Below are 18,963 nucleotides of genomic sequence, written 5' to 3' on the forward strand. Positions count from 1 at the left end.
ATGAAAATGGTGAAGTCTTTATGGTTTATGAAGCAAATTCTGTGCATTCTGTGAACAAATTTGAATGGCTTATTGACTCTGGTTGTACTTTCCATATGAACCCTGTCAAAGAAGTTTTCTCAAACTTTCGCTATGAAAAATCTGGTTTTGTTTCTATGGCAAACGAAAAGAAATGTGAAATTTTGGGTCTTGGTGATATCTCTTTAAATTTCAAAGAAGGTTATAGGTTAACCCTGAAAAATGTGAGATATGTTCCTGATTTGAGTCACAACTTGATATCTTGTGCTGCCTTAGAAGAGGATGGTCTAGAAGGTAGATGGGGCAAAGGCCTCATGAAAATCATGAAAGGCTCTCTTATTGTGTTTAAAGCTGAAAAGAAACGAAATCTCTATCTATGTTCTGTTACCTATGACTCTTTGACTGCCTCAGTGAATGAATGTGATATGACTGCATTATGGCATAAAAGATTAGGGCATATGAGTCTGAAAGGTCTTGGTTTTTTGAAAAAGGATGGAATTTTGAATGACAAAATTGAAAACTTGGATTTCTGTGATGATTGTGTTTTAGGAAAACACCATAAAGTACATTTTCCAACTCCATCTCAATCACTCCCTTCCATGTCTTCATGCATCTTAGACTATGTACATGCCGATGTTTGGGGTCCATCTAGTGTGCCTACGCATGGTGGTAACCGCTACTTCTTGTCCATCATTGATAATTACTCTAGGAAGGTGTTTGTCTTTCTTATGAAACACAAGTCCGAAGTTTTTGAAAAATTTACAAAATGGAAATCTCTTGTCGAAAATCAAACTGGAAAGAAAGTGAAAACCCTTCGGACTGATAATGGACTCGAATTTTGCAATAAAGATTTTTCTAATCTCTGTGACAAATTTGGTATAAAGAGGCACAAAACTAACCCCTATACCCCCCAACAAAACGGTGTGGCTGAACGTATGAATCGAACCTTGCTTGATAAAGTGAGATGCATGCTTATTAGTTCTGGATTGCCTAAATCTTTTTGGGGTGAAGCTATACTTACTGCTACTCATTTGATAAACTTGTCTCCATCTGTGCCGTTATCTGGTAAAACTCCTGATTTTGTGTGGAATGGTAGAAAACCTGATATCTCTTACCTGCGAATTTTTGGATGCTCTGCGTTGTTCATCAAAACATAGACAAACTAGAACCTAGATCTGTTAAGTGTGTATTTATTGGTTATCCTGAGGGGACAAAAGGGTATAGACTTTGGGTTCGTAGCCAACCGGGTTTTAAAGTACTTATAAGTAGGGATGTCACCTTTAACGAGAATGAGTTTCCTTGCCTTGATAAAACTCAACTTAGAGAAAAAGAACCCACTCTCAATAAGGTGGAGAATCACTTAGGGGATAACCAAGAGGGGGAAGGGAATAATGAAAACATAGCTGAACAAACTACCGAAAATGAAAATGAGGGAGTAACCACTGAAAATGAGATCGCAGCTATAGAAAACCCCCTAAATGACTACCAACTCACTAGAGATCGAGTTAGAAGAGAAACTAGGATACCTACCAAACTCAGAGATTTCGACACTGCTTTGAACATAGAACTGTCTGAACCCACAAATGTTGAGGAAGCTATGAAATCAGAAAAATGGCTTAGTGCCATGAAAGAAGAGATGAACTCATTAAAACAGAACAATACATGGAAACTAGTTCCTAGGCCCAAGAACTCCTCCGTAGTTGATTGCAAATGGCTTTTTAAGATCAAACAAGAAAACCCCATTAAGTATAAAGCTAGATTGGTAGCAAAAGGGTTTACTCAAAAAGAAGGATTAGATTATAATGAGATGTTTTCTCCCGTTGTGAAGTACACCACTGTTCGTATTATTCTTGCTCTCACTGCACACTACAATTGGAATCTGAAACAAATGGATGTTAAAACTGCATTCTTACACGGTGATTTAGATGAGCATATTTACATGAATCAACCTGTTGGATTTATTGATAAAATCAAATCTGATTATGTGTGCCTTCTCAATAAATCTCTGTATGGCTTGAAGCAATCCCCTAGACAATGGAACAAGAAATTTGATTCCTTCATGCTTTCACTAGATTTTAAAAGGAGCTGTTATGATCATTGTTTATACTTCAAGCATGTTGATAGTACTCCTATTTTTCTTGTTCTATATGTGGATGACATGCTCATTGCTAGTCCTAGCCTGCATCTCATTAATAATCTGCAAACTGACTTACACAAAACCTTTGAAATGAAAGACTTAGGTGATGCAAAACGGATCCTTGGCATGAACATTGTTAGACATTAGTCCTTTATCCTGCTAAACCAAAAGTCATATATCCTATCCATTTTAAAAAGGTTTTCAATGGAAAAATCCAAGCCTACTTCTGTGCCTCTTGCTGCCCACTTTCAACTTAGTAAAAATCAGAGCCCTCATAGTGATATTGAAAAAGCTAAAATGGAAAAAGTTCCTTATTCTAATGTGATAGGATCCATCATGTTTCTCATGGTTTGTACGAGACCTGACATTGCATACGCTATTAGCTGCTTAAGTAGATACATGTCAAATCCTGGCCCTCCCCATTGGGAGGCCCTAAAATGGCTTTTGAAATATCTGCATGGCTCTGAAAACATAGGCATACGTTTTTCAAAAAGGAGTGAAAACACTCAACTTGTTGGTTTTGTTGACTCCAATTATGCAAATGATAGGGATAGCAGAAAATCTACCACGTCTTATATCTTTACATTCTGTGGTTCGTGCATAAGTTGGAAATCCCAACTGCAACATATAGTTGCACTATCCACTACCGAGGCAGAATACATTGCTACAACGGAAGCATTCAAAGAGGCCATTTGGTTAGATGGTCTCATAAAAGAAATTAGCTTCTCCAACAACAAACTCACGGTATACTCTGATAGCCAATCCTCAATACAGTTGTGTAAGAATCCCGTGTTTCATGATCGGACAAAGCACATAGATGTGAGGTATCACTTTATTCGAGATATCGTCAGTAAAGAGGTAATAAAATTGGAGAAAATTAAATCCGAGGACAATCCTGCAGATATGGGTACCAAAAGTCTTCCTCTTGAAAAATTCCATACATGTCTGAAAATTCTGCGTTTATTCCCTGACTAACATGTGCTTCCAAGTTGTCTCTAACTGCAGGTACATCCACGGAGAACTTCTTTTGGCAATGATGAAACAAACAGATTCAGCAGTATAACTCCACGACCACTTCCCTTTATTGGGTCTTGGTCCAAGGTGGAGATTGTTAGTATATCAATGGCCCATGACCCAAATACGTATTGGTAGGCCCATACTCACGACCCACTTGCACCTCGGCCCACTCGGATGGCCCTCGCCCGACCCGGCCCATGGCTCCCCAACCCGACCCAGGTACCTACACATATAACCCTCATATCTCTAAACCTAAATCAGTTTTTTCCCCCTTCTTCTTCTTGCGCCGCTGTCATACCTCTCTCTCTTCGATTATGGAAAGGTCTTCCTTCCTTGTCCACCACCGATAATGGTGGTGGCTTTCCTTAGCCAACTCAATGGCTTAAGGAAAGCCACCCCTTGAACCCGCTGTCTCAACGGCTCTCGGATTCCCCCTTTATATTTTCGTGATAACCCATTTGCAACCGAACGAGAGAGAGAAGAGAGAAAAACCGTGCTACTGCTGAAACACCCTCTAAGTGTTTGATAAAAGTTCTGAGTGAACTTTGTGTTCGGAGTGCTGGTTTCTGTGGTGTTCGGAGTGCTGGTTTCTGTGGTGTTCGGACTTTGTGATTCGAACACTCTCTGTGAGGTGTAACCGTGGGCCGAAGGTGTATGTGGGTGCGGTGCCTGGTGACCGTGACCCTTTTCTGACTGAATCTGGCTTGTTCCTGAGCCACCTTCAAATATTACGGTTTCATTTCTGTTTCGCATTATTTCCGCATTTTCTTTTGATTTCTGTAATCTAAGCCTGTAATAATTTTTACGGAGTTTTGTACTCCAAACAAGTGTAATAGTTGATTAGGGCTTCTTGGTGATTGAGTATGCCACTCGGGTTCTGTACCCTACAGGTCAGAGGTATAAATATAATTATTTCCAAAATTTATGCTGAATGAAATAAAAAGAATATAATTTGAAATAAAGACATTTAAAAATAAAAGGGTTCACTTACATTTAAAGTGTGACTAATCACAAAGATTCATATTAAATAAAAAATTACAATAATCCCATCGAACGTTTCTAATTTCCAATCTCACAGCAACATGACTATGTTTAAGGCAAAATCTCAAAAAATGTGGATGTAGTGTATTGAAATAAAAAATACAATAACATTATATCAAAAATTGAAGTATTTATATCGAAAACCGCCTGTACTGGCGATATCTATCCCCAGACGATGAGAACACATGTCTTCGATCCAATATCTCCCACTAACTTATGCACTTGGTGAACCCTAATGGGCCTATTGAGTCCTTGGGCCTCTAGTGTCAATAGGGTATTTTTGGGCCTTCTTCTGATGTCTTGGGCTTTCTTCTAATATTTTGGGCCTTACTTATTTTCAACCATATCAGTGATCGTGGCATGTTATATCTCAATATATATAATAAATAATTTTTATAATTTTAAAATATACGATAAATAAAAATAAAATACGTAGCCAAACACATCAAAATAATTGGTATAATCATATTAAAATAACTCCGTAGGAAAAAAAAAAAAAAAACAGTTCGTATTTTTTTAAAAAAATTAAGTCTTTAAAAAAAATTAATTGAATTCTAGCTCGAGCCTACTTTTTCCGACTCATCAAACTCGAACTCAAATTTTTGACCAACCTAGGCTCGTTTGCAGCCCTATGTAAGGTTGCCATAACCATCAATGCACAAATTCCGAAGCATTGTACAGAAAGTTATCCCCAGCCCTGAATTCATTGCCAGTTTATTGTTTGATTTTTGCGGCAGCAGTAGCGCAGGTTTTGGTGCAACACTTCCCAAAGAAAACCTTTTGGTGAGTATGGGAACTCTAAATTTTGAAGTGCATCTCGCAACTTCTATGTATTGTTATTTTATTATGTGTGGATCCCCTCAAATTACAAATATTTATTTCTCACCCCTCCCAACAATTTCTGGAGAGATCCATTATTTCGTTATTTGTCACCCAATTCTGTAGGGAATAAATATTATTTTTGATCCCTCAATTATGTTATTATTTGGATTTGATCCTTTATTTTTTTCCTCATCAATCTTAATCTGGTCACCATCATTAAAAATTCATTAAAACTATCTGATTTATCAAAATAGTTATACTAATAGTAAGAATAATAATAACAATAAAAATATTACATGATAAACAATAATAATAACAACAGTAAAATAAAAAATATGATAAACAATATTTTAAAATTATGTTAAAAGATCGATAAATCGACCACCTTGATAACTATCTCAAGTTCCTTTGATATTTTTATATATCTTGATAATAGAGAATTAAAATATGACCAACAAAAATAACATAAACTTCAAACAATGTCATAAACACAAAATCGTGAATTTCAGACATAAATAAACCTTGTAGTCATGCTGTGAAATACATCAAAATCGTGTCATGTGATACATCATAACAATCTGGTCCGAATATGAGTTAAAAACAAACAATCCAAACAATATTCCGTCACAATAAGACGATTTTTTTCTTCTTGTCTTTTTTTGTTTTATTTATTTTCTTTGGAGGTGGGGGGACTTATTGCTTCTTGGTTTTTTTTTTTTTCTTTGGGGGAAGGGGGCATGTTAGATTAGGGTTCATGAAAGGGACATTTTTCTTTTCTTTTTGTTGGGGTGGGGTGGGGGGGGGGGGGGTTGATTGGTGTTGAAGATTGGCCAAATCTGGTAAATATTTTTGTTAGCTAGTTTTTATTTTTGGTTTATTTATGTATGATTTTGGGTGAATAAAATAAATAAAAAATATGTGTGGTTGAGTGGTGAGACCACCATCATTCCGACAAAGGTTTTAGGTTTGAACTCTCTTCATCATATACAAGATTGGGTTTTTTTTTTTTTTTTTCTCTAAAAATTTGTTAGTTTTAATGAATTTTTAATTGGAAGACCAATTTGATGGAATCTTCGAACGCGAGGGATTGAGTTTGATATGGGGAAATACGAGGGATTAAATTTGAATAAGTCACATAGTTGAGGGATCAAAGGTAATATTTAGCCATGTTTTAGATTAAAAAAAATAGCATTTTTCATTTCGTAATATATGACCATTCAATTTTTGATTTCATTGGTTACGGAATTATCACTTTAGGTCCCATGAAATTAAAAAAGCAATAGTTTTGCTCCCATGACATACTTTCGTTAGATGTTTAATGAAAAAGCGACATGACCTTTAAGTGTATTGGACAAAAAAAAAGTGAGAATCGTATAACATATGGGATCAAAAGTGTAAAGGCTCTAACAATCATGTGCTAAGTATGTGGCATTTTTCATTCAAATATATATTAAAAATGTATCATGGGACTAAAAATACTAATTTTTCAAAGTGAGGACACCAAAGTGAGAATCCCATAATTAGTAGGACAAAATGACCAATATGCCCAAAATAATCATATATAGAAAAAAATTGAAGGATACTCTGTGATTTCAGGAATGGTAAAAAAAACTCTGTGAAAATTAAAATATTAATTAGACTCATTGTGATATAAAACAAGTTCAAACACTCCCTAAGGCCAGGGTTGGCAGATGACTGCGAAGATTTTTCTAAAATTTGCCTTTTCTAGATATTTTTGCCCTTCTCTTAAGTCTAATATTATATAATATATAATATAATAAATCTTAAGATAATATATAAATATGTATTAATAATAAAATATTATTTTATATGTAAATATATAATTATATTAATATTTTTAATATAATACTTTTTATTAAATTAATTAACAATTAAATTTTTTCAAAAAAAAAGCAGCGGTGACAAAACTGCCGCCGCGCCCTCCCCACCCCTGGGCGATTGCAGTTTCTAAAAAGACGATCCATCCCTTGTCAGTAGGTGACAACGGTATCTTCTATACGTTCAGAAATGAGTTCATGCTCTTAGAACTGTGGCCATAGTAATTGATCGAATATAAAATAATTTCCTATGATGAGTAATAAAGCGAATGCAGTTTCGAGTACTAAGCATGAATGCGTAGTCCAGGATGGGAACCGACACCCAATTTTATATCCTAAACTAAGGTTAGGAGACGATAGATAGAGCAACCTTACATGTATGGAACTCAAGAGCCTACATGTTTAGACCGACATTCACCTGATCTCTTATGCTATGGACTGTTGCTAGATGACCACCCATGATAACGGATTTTTTTATTAATGGTTTATTAAAAATGATTAATTAATGAATTATTATGGACACAAGCTCCAGTCTAGCTGAGGGTGAACCTAAAGAGTCATACACAGATCTCCAAGTATTATAGAAATTAATTTAAAATTAGTTTTGAAAGATATAAATGATTGGATTACTTACTCGTGAGATAATTCATTGGACAGATGGCCCAAGATGAAGTTAATTGGATTAATTTAATTGGGCTTATCTTCATTAATGAAATGAATTTATTAATGAAGAATATTTGGGCTTATATCTTTAGTTGGATTAAATAACAGTAGGCATAATTTAGTTGGGCTCTATTTAAATAGAATTTAATCAAAATTCATTGGACTTTTGGAAATATTTTTTTTTAATTTATTTAAATGAAGCCTGGTCCACTAAAGTAGGGCCCAAGAGGCGAGAGTTAACTTTCATGTTAGGAAAGGAGGAGGCCACTTTGAAATGAGAGGTAACCGAGTTACAACTTTGGAAGGTACGACTTGACAATCAATTGTGGCCTTTCCACATAATATGATTTAATCTAACAATATGGAAAGGGGCTTGATTGAGGGGATGAAGTGGAATGTACTTGGACACGTTTTCACTCTCCCATCAATACAAGCACACAACATAACACACTCTCCCTCACAAGTTCTCACTCTTGGTCGTGCCCTCTCACTCTCACACTCTCTTCTTTTGCTCTTTCCGATCTAGGATTAAGCGAAGAGTAAAATAGTTTTTGATAAAAGAGAATACACTAATAAAGAAGCTCAAAGCTATCTCTCCTCCATGTGGTGTGGATAATATTCGAAGGGCTCTACGTTGGAGTCTAACGCGAACATACCATCAAGAACACGTACCGGTTAAATGAAAGAACAAAAGGTAACATCAGTTCATGTTTATTACATCTTTTGTTTGATTTTTGCATAGCCTCATGTGCATGGATTTTTCATGTTTGATGTTGTTTAAAATCCACATATGTTACATTGGAGCCTCGAGAACTACCAAGAGTACACCTCTTGGTGGAGTTTTAATTTTATTACACACGTTTTTATCGATTTCTCACTTCCGTTGCTTGTTCCCGCGCCGAACCACTGCCCTTCACTTATTGTGGCGACGGCTCCTCTTTGGATGGAGCGTGCTTGTTTTTAATTTAATAATTGAATTAATGTAAGCCCTACAAAGGTCCATTAGGATTTTAACATTAATCTCATTAATTATAAAGTCCAATAGTAGTCCAACAGTTTGTTTAATCTAATTAATTAAATTAAGACCAAATCAATCAATTAACTACTCCTAAAAGTTAATTGAATCAAATCCAATTTAAATTAATCAAATGTATTTAATTGTGCTTGGTCCAAATTTAATTAATCCCATTAATTAAATCTTGGGCCATCCGTCAAATAGACTTTCCCATTAAATGATCATATCATTTATCCTTCAGAATTAATTAAACTATTTAAATTTATTTATTTTGTCTACAATTAATTCCACAATTAGTTATACTACTTCTATAGTAATATGTGTATGACTATTTAGGTTTATTGTTAGCTAGACTTGGACTTGTGTCCAACACAATTAATTAATTAAAATCTACTTTAATTAATCGCATATGATTAACCATTAATATAGAAGTTCTTGTTACCATGGGTGGTTGTTTTGCAACGGTCCATTACTAGAGATTCGCTAAATTTGGCATGATTATTTAGGCTTCAAAGTATCATACAGGACGGTCTTTCCATCAACCATCTCCCAATGTAAGTTTAGGGCATAGAATGGGGCGTTGACTTTAATCCTAGACTAGACACATATGTTTATCACTCTAACTGTATTTGCTCCATTGCACAACATAGGAACCACTTTCCTATCCATCAATCATTGTGACCACAGACTCAAAGAGCATAAATACATTTTAGAGCACATAGTAGATTTCATTATCATTCAATGACATATGACAGATTAGTGTGGAACTCACCGTCCTTACTATATGTTTTGACGGTAATGGACAAGACTTATAGTGACCATATCAAAGACACAACCATCTTTTATCAAGCCTAAGTTACAACCATCACATATATTGCGACTATCGCAAATTCTCAAGTCCAAGGACTAAATCCCATACTATAGGAGTCGAGGAGTGCCAATCATATCTTCCAAGCCTTATAGACTTTCATATGTAGACTCCTTGTGCGCTAGTTCAGTTGGTTTGACAATCCTTGTCAACCATCCATTAAAGTTGCATACACGTCCCACGTCCGTTGTCAATGAAATACAATATCCATCTAATAAATGCAATACTTAAATATAAGTTGGTTTCTAAATGTCAGTCTCTAAATTCTCGATTTGGAACATTTGAAACTCAATCCTCATAAGTTGGTTTCATAGTTGTCGTCCAATACATAATCCAACTACATTGGTTGTTGGATTGGTTTTCAATGTATTATTACTTTAGTAATTAATTCAATATTTCGTATGGAAAAAAAATTACTTAAATAAATTACGAAAATACCAATCTAATTGACTTTTCGGTCACCTATTCTAACAAAGGGATCGACTTTTCAGTGAATCTATCAAATTCAAGATTTTACCCGTAAAGAATTTTTTGGACTGAGGACCTAACTAGACCTAGAGCCAAGACTTGTGGATTGAACCCATTACACCTGATTTTAATTTTTCAAATATTAAAAAATATCTTGACAAAATATATTGTTACCCTAACTCTCTGAATATGAGAACCAATGTTATTGAACATAAACTATCTTTTTAATAATTAATATGTACGTATTTTAAATTATGAAAAGTATAATTTATTTTATATAATTATTTTAATTTTTGAGTTTATTAAATTATATGTATAAATTCATATTTAATATAAAACAATGTGAAAAAGTGCAAAATTACCTTAATAACTAAAATGGCAAGATTGCCTTTTGGTCCAATTAGACAGGAGGGTGTCCACTTTTGATCCCCTAATTTATGGATTTGACATATATAATCCCAAATATTGCCTGTGGTCAACACTCGACTTTATTGTTAATACTTAACAGTAGAAGATCAAAAGTGTTCGATTTTTAGGATTTTTGGACTAAATATGTTAAGTCGTTGAGACTAAAAGTAAGAACAATCCAATCTAGTGGGACTAAAAATGCATATGATTCTGCCTATTCTAATGATTTCTCCTTTTTATTGAAAGACCAACTTTAAACATATATTTCCGATATGAGGTAAAGTTATGAGTTTTCAAATTATCAGAATCTTGCAAGTTTTGTTATTTATTTTTTCATAAGGGGGTAATTTTCTCTTTTACGATATCACAAGGGGGTTACCTGCATTTTTTTCGTAATTTAACGAAAAATGAATGAATATAATAATTTCTACTAGGAATTATTTCAACTTTGATCTCCCAAGTTATGAACTAAACCGCTTTTGTTGAACATGGTTTCATGAACTTTGATATTTAAGAGTCCGTTTGGTTGTGTTTTCACTTTTCACTATTTGGTTAGTTGGGATTTTGTTTGGTCAAGCCATTTTAATTGAGAATGCATTCCTATTTTAATTCTCAATTTTTTCAAATTATAGGTCACATGGGTTTGTCATACTTGTCTTATCTTGTCAGCATGTCTTTTTGTTTCAAATCAATTAAAATTATTTCAAATGGCAAGACTCACTCTGATTATTTTATAATTTCACATATTCAATCAATTTGGTCATCTGTCACATAAAAATTACATATACCCATATTCATCATTCTCATACCTATATATCTATATTTGGAAACAATTAATCCAAACATATTCTCAATTTTCGCACAAAAATCAATAAAACATTTCTACACATTTTCAATTGTTAGAAACTGAAAATGAAAATAAAAACACAACCAAACGTACTCTAAGTTTTCTTAAAATCAGCAAAACTAGTTAATTATCTCTATTAATTGGAGAGAAAAACTACCCTGTCATCATACACAAAAGAGGCATGAGGCATGAACTACACATGATGGAAAATGGCTAGAATTGGCTAGAATTGGCTAGAATGAGGCAGGAACTACACATTCTCATCGATGGAAAATGGCTAGAATTGAGAGAAATGAGGAGAAACCAAGTTTTATTTTTCTAAAATTCGACCGTTAGCTTATCATCCCACTACTCCTCGTATTTGGTCTGTGCTACAACTACACATGACTAAAGTCGTCATGATATAAACAAGGGTTAATACTCCTAAAATATACCACCCTCGTCAATTATTTCCCTAAACTAAAAAAATCTTCAATTATCCTCCTATCTTGTGATAATCTTTTAAATCAAATGAAAATGGACAAACATACCCTTAACCATTAATAATACGATATATTTACTTTAATTCCATCTATAGTTAAATAAATAAATCAATTTGACTTCAATTCTTATTCATTTATGATGTTAATAAATTAATATTGGATCAGTGTCACATGTCAATAAGATCAATGTTAGTACTTTTAAATTAAAATAAAATTTATAAATTTGTGTTTGTGCATTACACGAGATATAGTTTTAATAGAAAAAATATTACAAGTGGTCGTTGGGCCTATTGTTTTAGTACCAAAATGTCAAGTGAGGTAATTTTAGAGTTAATGAGGTGAATTTTTTTTTTTTTTTTTGTCTTTTCATATAGTAATTCTATTTCATCCATTGAACTAACATTAGGCCGAACACGTTAGACCTGTCAATTAATGTGCAATACCTGAACCCCAGACCCATACCCATTTTGATAGTTATGACCCATATTTGTACCTAATACTTTTACATTAGATCCAGATTTGAACATATGTAATAACTTTTTTGGATTTGGGTAGAGCCTAAACCCAAAAATACTTGTGGGTAAAATTCTAATATGAAAAATTGCACCTTTATTCGTCAATTTAAAATTAGTGAATTTATAAACTTTTACTAATTGTCAATACGACTATTTATACACTCAAATTAAAAATAATTATTATATACTTAATTAATTTATACAAATCTAGTATTAATTTATAAACATTATAGTTTAATAAACAAAAGGATTTGCAAATAAAAAGTGCTAATACTACAACAATCCATAAATCGCCAAAGCTTCCATAAACACTAGACTAAGAAATAGTGTACCTCGCATTTTTCTCTCTACCTCAGGCTATCACGCGATACCCTCTACGACTTGACCTGCAGCAGTCCCTTGACCAACTCCAGGTCCAGTGGAAGCAAACCCTATGACCAATCCCGCAGCAATAACGGAAGCAACATAAATCAGTGGATTATGACTTTCAAGTTTCTCTCCTTAACAGTCAAGTTATTTCGTTAATCATACCAACAGAAGAAACGATCAATGACACAATCAACCAGTGAATTATGACTTTGTTTCATATATAATTAGTCAAGATATAATACCACATATACATGCCTTTGTTTCATAATGTAAACCATTAGATTCAATTGGTTTCGAGAATCAATCCATTTTTCAGAATCCTATTTTTTGTAAATTCTTTTCTCCTTTTCTGTTTATCATTATTTCAACCAAATACAATCTAAATGAAAAATTTTATTGATTAGGCGAAATTATTACCTAGAAATATGCCGCTGATGTGAGTAAAGTCAAAGCAATACTAAATGAGAAAAGTCCTAACACCTATTCGTTGATTCTATTGTATTTTAAGTTTAATTTAAACTTTCTCAATTAAAAAAATATCTTTTAACTATAATAATATAATAGAAAATTAGTAAATTAAATAGTTTGAAGGTTATTATATTTTTCGTTAAAGTTAAGTAATGAATGAGTAAAGAAAATACACAAAACAATTTCATGAAAGATTTTATTAATTGATGATATAATTAAGTTATTAACTATTTATTCTTTTAGATAAAAATGAGCAATTAAATGTTTTCTCGAATATATTTTCTTTAAAAAATATGAAAAAATATTTTTATTTATTTATTTTTTCTAGATATATTTAACTATAGGTTAAGTATATATCTGTCAATTTCTTTTAAAAAGCATATATAAATTGTTGGTTATATTATAATTGTTGTGTAACTACTATATATATTAATTTACATTCCACTTGTAATTTAAATCTTTCTTTAATAAGAAAAATTAATTAAAAAATAATTTGACGATAATTTAATATGCAAAATACTAAATTAACGAACTCACAAGCTACGGGTCTGGATTCTAAATTGAGGTTATAAAATTCAAACCCAACTCACAAATCTCTGGTGTATTTAAGTGTTGAAATTCAATTGTACTCGTTTTCCCAGAGAGAGAGTGATGAAGAATTAATAGAGCAGTCATAAATGAGTGGCTACAAGTGATGGTAATCCAACTATCCAATGGACACGTAGAGACAACCCAACCCAATCACAATAACTGCTCAGACAAAACTCCGAGTTCCAGTGTTTCTATCATCCTACGTACCTTTGTCTACGTCCATTTCTTCCGCCATACCCTATATATATATATACATACTTCAAATCCATTCCCTGCTTCATACAACACAACAACGAGAGTAAGAATTTACCAAATCATATCAGACTAAGAATCATGAATTGCTCTTTCTTCAGTTCGTTCGACGCTGTTTGTGCAGAACTGTTGGCCGGGAAATCAGTGAGGGCGGCCACCACTTCGTCTTCCGCTTCTGGTCCTCCTCCTCCCAAATCAGCTCATTATGACAACACTAAAACCGATCATCAACCCATCGGCAGGAAGGCAAAGGCAGAGTCGAAGCCTCGGTTTGCGCCGGAGTTGGATGGATTGAACTGCTTCGAGACGCTGATTTCCTCTTGAAACTCAAGAGGGAATTAGTTGTATAATCCCGGTTGCTTACTGCCTTCCAGATCCATGTGGTGGCCATTAATTTGTTGTTCGACTGCTTGTCGTGATTTCTTATATTCTTTGATTTCTTGTTTCTTGAAGCACTGCAGTTTTGTTCTTTTTTTTCTTTTTCTCTCTCTCTCTCTCTCTCTCTTTCGTGCAGTGCAGTTTTCTTAGTTTTGTGGAGTTGTTTTGATTGATGTTAAAGAGTGCTGTAAAAGTTTTGATGTGGTTGAGATTTTTCTACTAAGTGATAAAATTGAAAATTTTACCTCGATACAATTGTGCACTAGGTGAATTGTAATTTTCGCAATTTTCGAAAGAGGCGTTGTTTTTAAGAAAATAAATTCTCAATCAATGAATAGTTTTCCCTTAAAAAATTAATATTTTGGAATTTATAATAGTGTTGGAAATTATATGGTGTGGTGGGTTATATATGTTTAGTGTATGCATCATACGTATCAAATTACTTATTTACTTTTATAATTTAATAAATTTTTTATTAATGCACATCATACAGTCCCCCACTCGGATGGAATATGCATACCCAGTGTAATATTTTGTCCGAGAGTAAACACTGTTCTGAATTGAGTTAACACATGGGAGTGGATGGGTGGGTAGTCGTTTATTATTTTCAATTCATTGCGGGTGTGCGAATATACTTGGCCAACAGTGTCTGGTGCCTGGCTCGAGCTGGCGTCTGATGGCTCGAGCTGGGCGGCGCACCCCGAGTCCAACTCGCGGCATTGCCTCGACCTGGCATGGCTCACCGAGGCTCGAGGCTTTGCCTCGAACAACCTAGCCCACACCGCGCCCAGCTCGAGAGGCCGCCCCCCTGGGTTGGGCTCGAGGCACGCTGCCTCGAGTTGGGGGCAGGGGGCGCCCCTTTCCAGCCCGAGGCGTTGCCTCGGGCTGGGGGGGGGGGGGCGAGGTCGTGCCTTCTCGGCTCGAGGCAGTGCCTCGAGGAGGGTAGGGGGCACCCCTTCTACTACACCATCAAATATTTTTTGATAATATTTGTTCCCATTCTCTATTAGTAGGGATTCACAGAGTTTATTCATCTCTTGCGCCGAATTTTTTCATTTATCTTGAGGACTTCGACGTCATCTTCAAGAGAGACTCCCCATAAATAATTCTTACATGTGGTGATGGAGCCCCCAAGACTTTGGAGAAAGTGAAGCGGCGCATTATTTTTTTCCTTTTTCGAGGACGTTGCCTCTTGGGGTGATTTTCTCACCATCCACATGGTTGAAAATTTTGGTAGGTAATCCGATAGTATACCATATTCATAAATGTAGTGACTGCACTTACTGAGCTGTTGTTTTGTTCTCTTATGATTTATATTCGTCGGATGTTGTCTCATGGGATGTTTTTGCTCATGCCCCGGAGTTAGGTTTTTACCAACTTCGGAAGGGGGGGCAAAATTTTCTGAGTCCAACATATTTATGAGGGGACATTGCCTCAAGAATTTGATAAGGAGATGTTGCCTAAAAGGGTACTTCATGTCCCGGAGTCGGTCTTTTACCAACTTCAAAGGGATGTAAAGTTTCCGGGACCACATTATTGACGATGATCTTAATGAAAGTCCCATTTAGGGGCTCTCGGGGCAATAGCGACTTTTGTCTGTATGACAATGACGATTTTTGCCTCTAGGGTCCTCGTGAAACTTCAAGGATCTCTACGTCTAAATTCGTTTCGTTTGTTGGGACTATGACAAGAAAACTAATTTCATTACTTAAAATTCGAAGTACAATATTTTTGGAGAATCAAAAGAGGAGAAAGATATGTCGAGCTACTACTCGAGTTTTCTCCCATTATAAGTGAATAGCCAAAAAATAATTTTTCTGCTACATGAACTCTGAGTTACTCCTTCGCGGCTTGTTGATCTTTTTGAGGTCACGGGATGACTCTTGCGGTGGGATAGTTATCGTCACGAGGAGTTGGCACATTTGGCCTATGGTCAAACTGGCGTCCTTGTAATAGTGGTTGACATATTCCTTTAAGTGTCCCCGCTAGATCAATTTTTCTATCTCATTCTTCAGGTGATGGCATTCCTCCGTCGTGTGTCCCCTGTCCAGGTGAAAACGACAGTACTTATCGGATTTAAGTCTCTTGGGGTTATCTTTCATCTTTGCCAGCCATTGACTGATTAGCCTTTGTTGTTCCGCCACCATTAATATCTCCCCTCTAGGAGCGTTCAAGGGGGTATAGTGAGCAAACCCCGCCGGAGGTACATGCTTGCGTTCCTCTTTCTTTGTCGGCTCATTTTCCTCTTCCCGACCCTTCCTTTTGCCGCTAAAGGAAGGATCCCAAGCATTAGACTCCTCAATCCAGATGTATTTCTGGGTGCGCACGAGCAAATCTTCCATAGTGCTAGGGGGCTTGCCGACTATGGACTCCTTGAATCTTCTTGGTAGCAGGTTTTGTTGGATAATACTTGCCAACAACTCATGATTAACCTGGGGAACTTCATGCACTGCGTCCATAAATCTTTGGATGTAGTATCTCAAAGTTTCGCCCTCCCTTTCGCTAATGGTGAATAGAGATGCAGCCGTTTTCAGAACTTTTTTGTTCATGGAGAAGTGATGCAAGAAACGTTGAACCAACTGCTCAAGGTTAGAAATAGTTCCAACGAGCAGTTGGTTGAACCAGGCTAATGCACGTTCCGACAGCGTAGTGTGGAAGACCTTGCAGTAAGCGGCGTCACTCAAATCGTACCAATCAATCTTGGCATAAAATTTGTCTAAGTGTTCTTGTGGGTCTCTCGTTCCATCATAGTCCGATAGATTCGAGACCTTGAGGCCTGTAGGGAGCGCTTCGGCTAGAATGTTTGGGGGCGAAAGGGCTACGTCTTGGAGGAGCTACGGCCAATGACAAGTAGGAATCCTCGACTCCCTTAGGTGGTGGGGGAGCGAAAGATTCTCGATTGCGGAGATTATGACCTTGAATCTATGCAACTTCAGGCCTAGAGATCTTGTTGTTCACTTCCTCCTACCTCTGCTCCTCCTTGGGAGCGAGGATAATTCTCGACTTCTGCAAGGGGAAGGAGGGGGTAGGTTCGCAGGTTGTTGCGCTATAAATTGGGCTACAGCTTACACCGCCGCTCGAGTAGATGCGTCGCGTATCAGGGCGAGCAAAGCTTCTTGTGTCAGTTGGATCATTGGTTATTGGGGTGGAGTTTTTGGGGCGACACCAGGGGGGAGTGCTCTCCCGGGAGGCGCGGGCAGAGATGGTCGACGTGGTGGAGGAATCTCCCTGTTGAGGGGTACTTGCCCATGCGTTAGGGGGATTACCTCCTGGGGTGGTGACTATTCACGAGACGGGTCTTGTTCCGCTAAGGCTCGAGACCTGGTTTGCATACTCAGTGTCGAGATAAAGGTTCCCACAGACGGCGCCAATCATGTGCATTAATAAAAAATATATTAAATTGTAAGGGTAAATAAGTAATTTGATACGTATGATGCATACACTAAACGTATACAACCCACCACACCATATAATTTCCAACGCTATAAATACCAAAATATTAATTTTTAAAGGGGGGAAGTATTCATTGATTGAGAATTTATTTTTCTTGAAACAACACCTCTTTCGGAAATTGCAATTCACCTGGTGCGCAATTGTGCCGAGGTAAAACTCCCGATTTTATCCCTTAGTAGAAAAATCTCAACCACATCAAGTTCCTATTGGTATTTAGTTGGATTGTGGAAAAACTTACTTCAATTAATTAATTCAAGTTTCATTTAAATTAATCAAATCAATTTAAAAGACTAAGTCCAAAATCAAATAATCTAATTGATCAAATTTTGAACTATACATTCGATAGATTTCCCTCACAAATCATCTTATCACTTTTCAAGAATTAATTTAATTCAATTAAATAATTCGTCTTTTTTGGAATTAATTTCATTACTTTTCGTTGTTTGTGTGTGACTCTTTTAGTTAACCCTCAATTAGACTTAGATTTGTGGTCAATAAAATTAATTAAATCTAATTTAATTATTTATTTATGATTATCCCTTAATCAGAAATGCCCGTTATCACGGATAGTCGTCTAGCAATAATTTATGGCACTAGAAACTAAGTGAATATTGGGATGAACATTCAAGTTCCGAGTTTATACGAGTATAGTACTAGTGTCAATAGGTCATTGGGATGAACATTCAAGTTACTAGGTCATGAAATTGGACGTCAATTCCCATCATTGACTAGGCATTTATACTTCACATTTTTGATGTTTTTACTCTACTGATCAATGTAGGAAATCCTTTCACACTCGACCCATCATTATGGCCATAGACTCACTAAGTTTAAACCATCTCAAAAGGTACAGGAGATCTCGCCATCAAAATATAGATAGGGGGACACATTCTTTTTTGGAAACCACCGTACTTGTTGCATACTCAGACTGCACTAGACAAGACTTATAATGACCACATCCACAACATAGTCACTGCTTGTCAGATCCATGATACAGTCTTTATATGCACGTGATTCCAATGATTCATCAAGTACGAGAACTAATCCCGTACTATCAGAATCGAGAATTCCAGTCATACCAACCAAGGATTCAAGGTTTTCATATGATTATTTTCGGGAGTCAGTTCACTCAGTCACTGCCTTGCCAATAGACCAATTAAAATTTCACAGACGACGTACATCTTGCATCGATGAAACATGACACTACAATACGTAGTGCAAGTCTCTAAAACTCTCTCAATATCCTCGACTTGGAACGTTTTTTAACGTCCCTCAAAAGTTGGTCTCGTAGCTGCCAACCTATGCATAGTCTA

General features: G+C 35.7%; 1 protein-coding gene across 1 annotated transcript; it reads right to left on the reverse strand.

Moving 5' to 3' along the window:
* Window positions 1-16,182: 16,182 nt before the first annotated feature.
* LOC105164463 (uncharacterized) lies at window positions 16,183-18,727 on the reverse strand. Its single transcript, XM_088881412.1, has 2 exons — window positions 18,605-18,727; window positions 16,183-17,031 (listed from the first exon to the last, which is right to left on the reverse strand). Exons 1-2 carry the CDS (start codon window positions 18,725-18,727, stop codon window positions 16,183-16,185), a joined length of 972 nt encoding a protein of 323 aa, XP_088737538.1.
* Window positions 18,728-18,963: the final 236 nt, after the last annotated feature.

The sequence above is a fragment of the Sesamum indicum genome, linkage group LG6, assembly GCF_026168435.1.
Source record: "Sesamum indicum cultivar Baizhima isolate 11 linkage group LG6, ASM2616843v1, whole genome shotgun sequence".
Taxonomy (NCBI): domain Eukaryota; kingdom Viridiplantae; phylum Streptophyta; class Magnoliopsida; order Lamiales; family Pedaliaceae; genus Sesamum; species Sesamum indicum.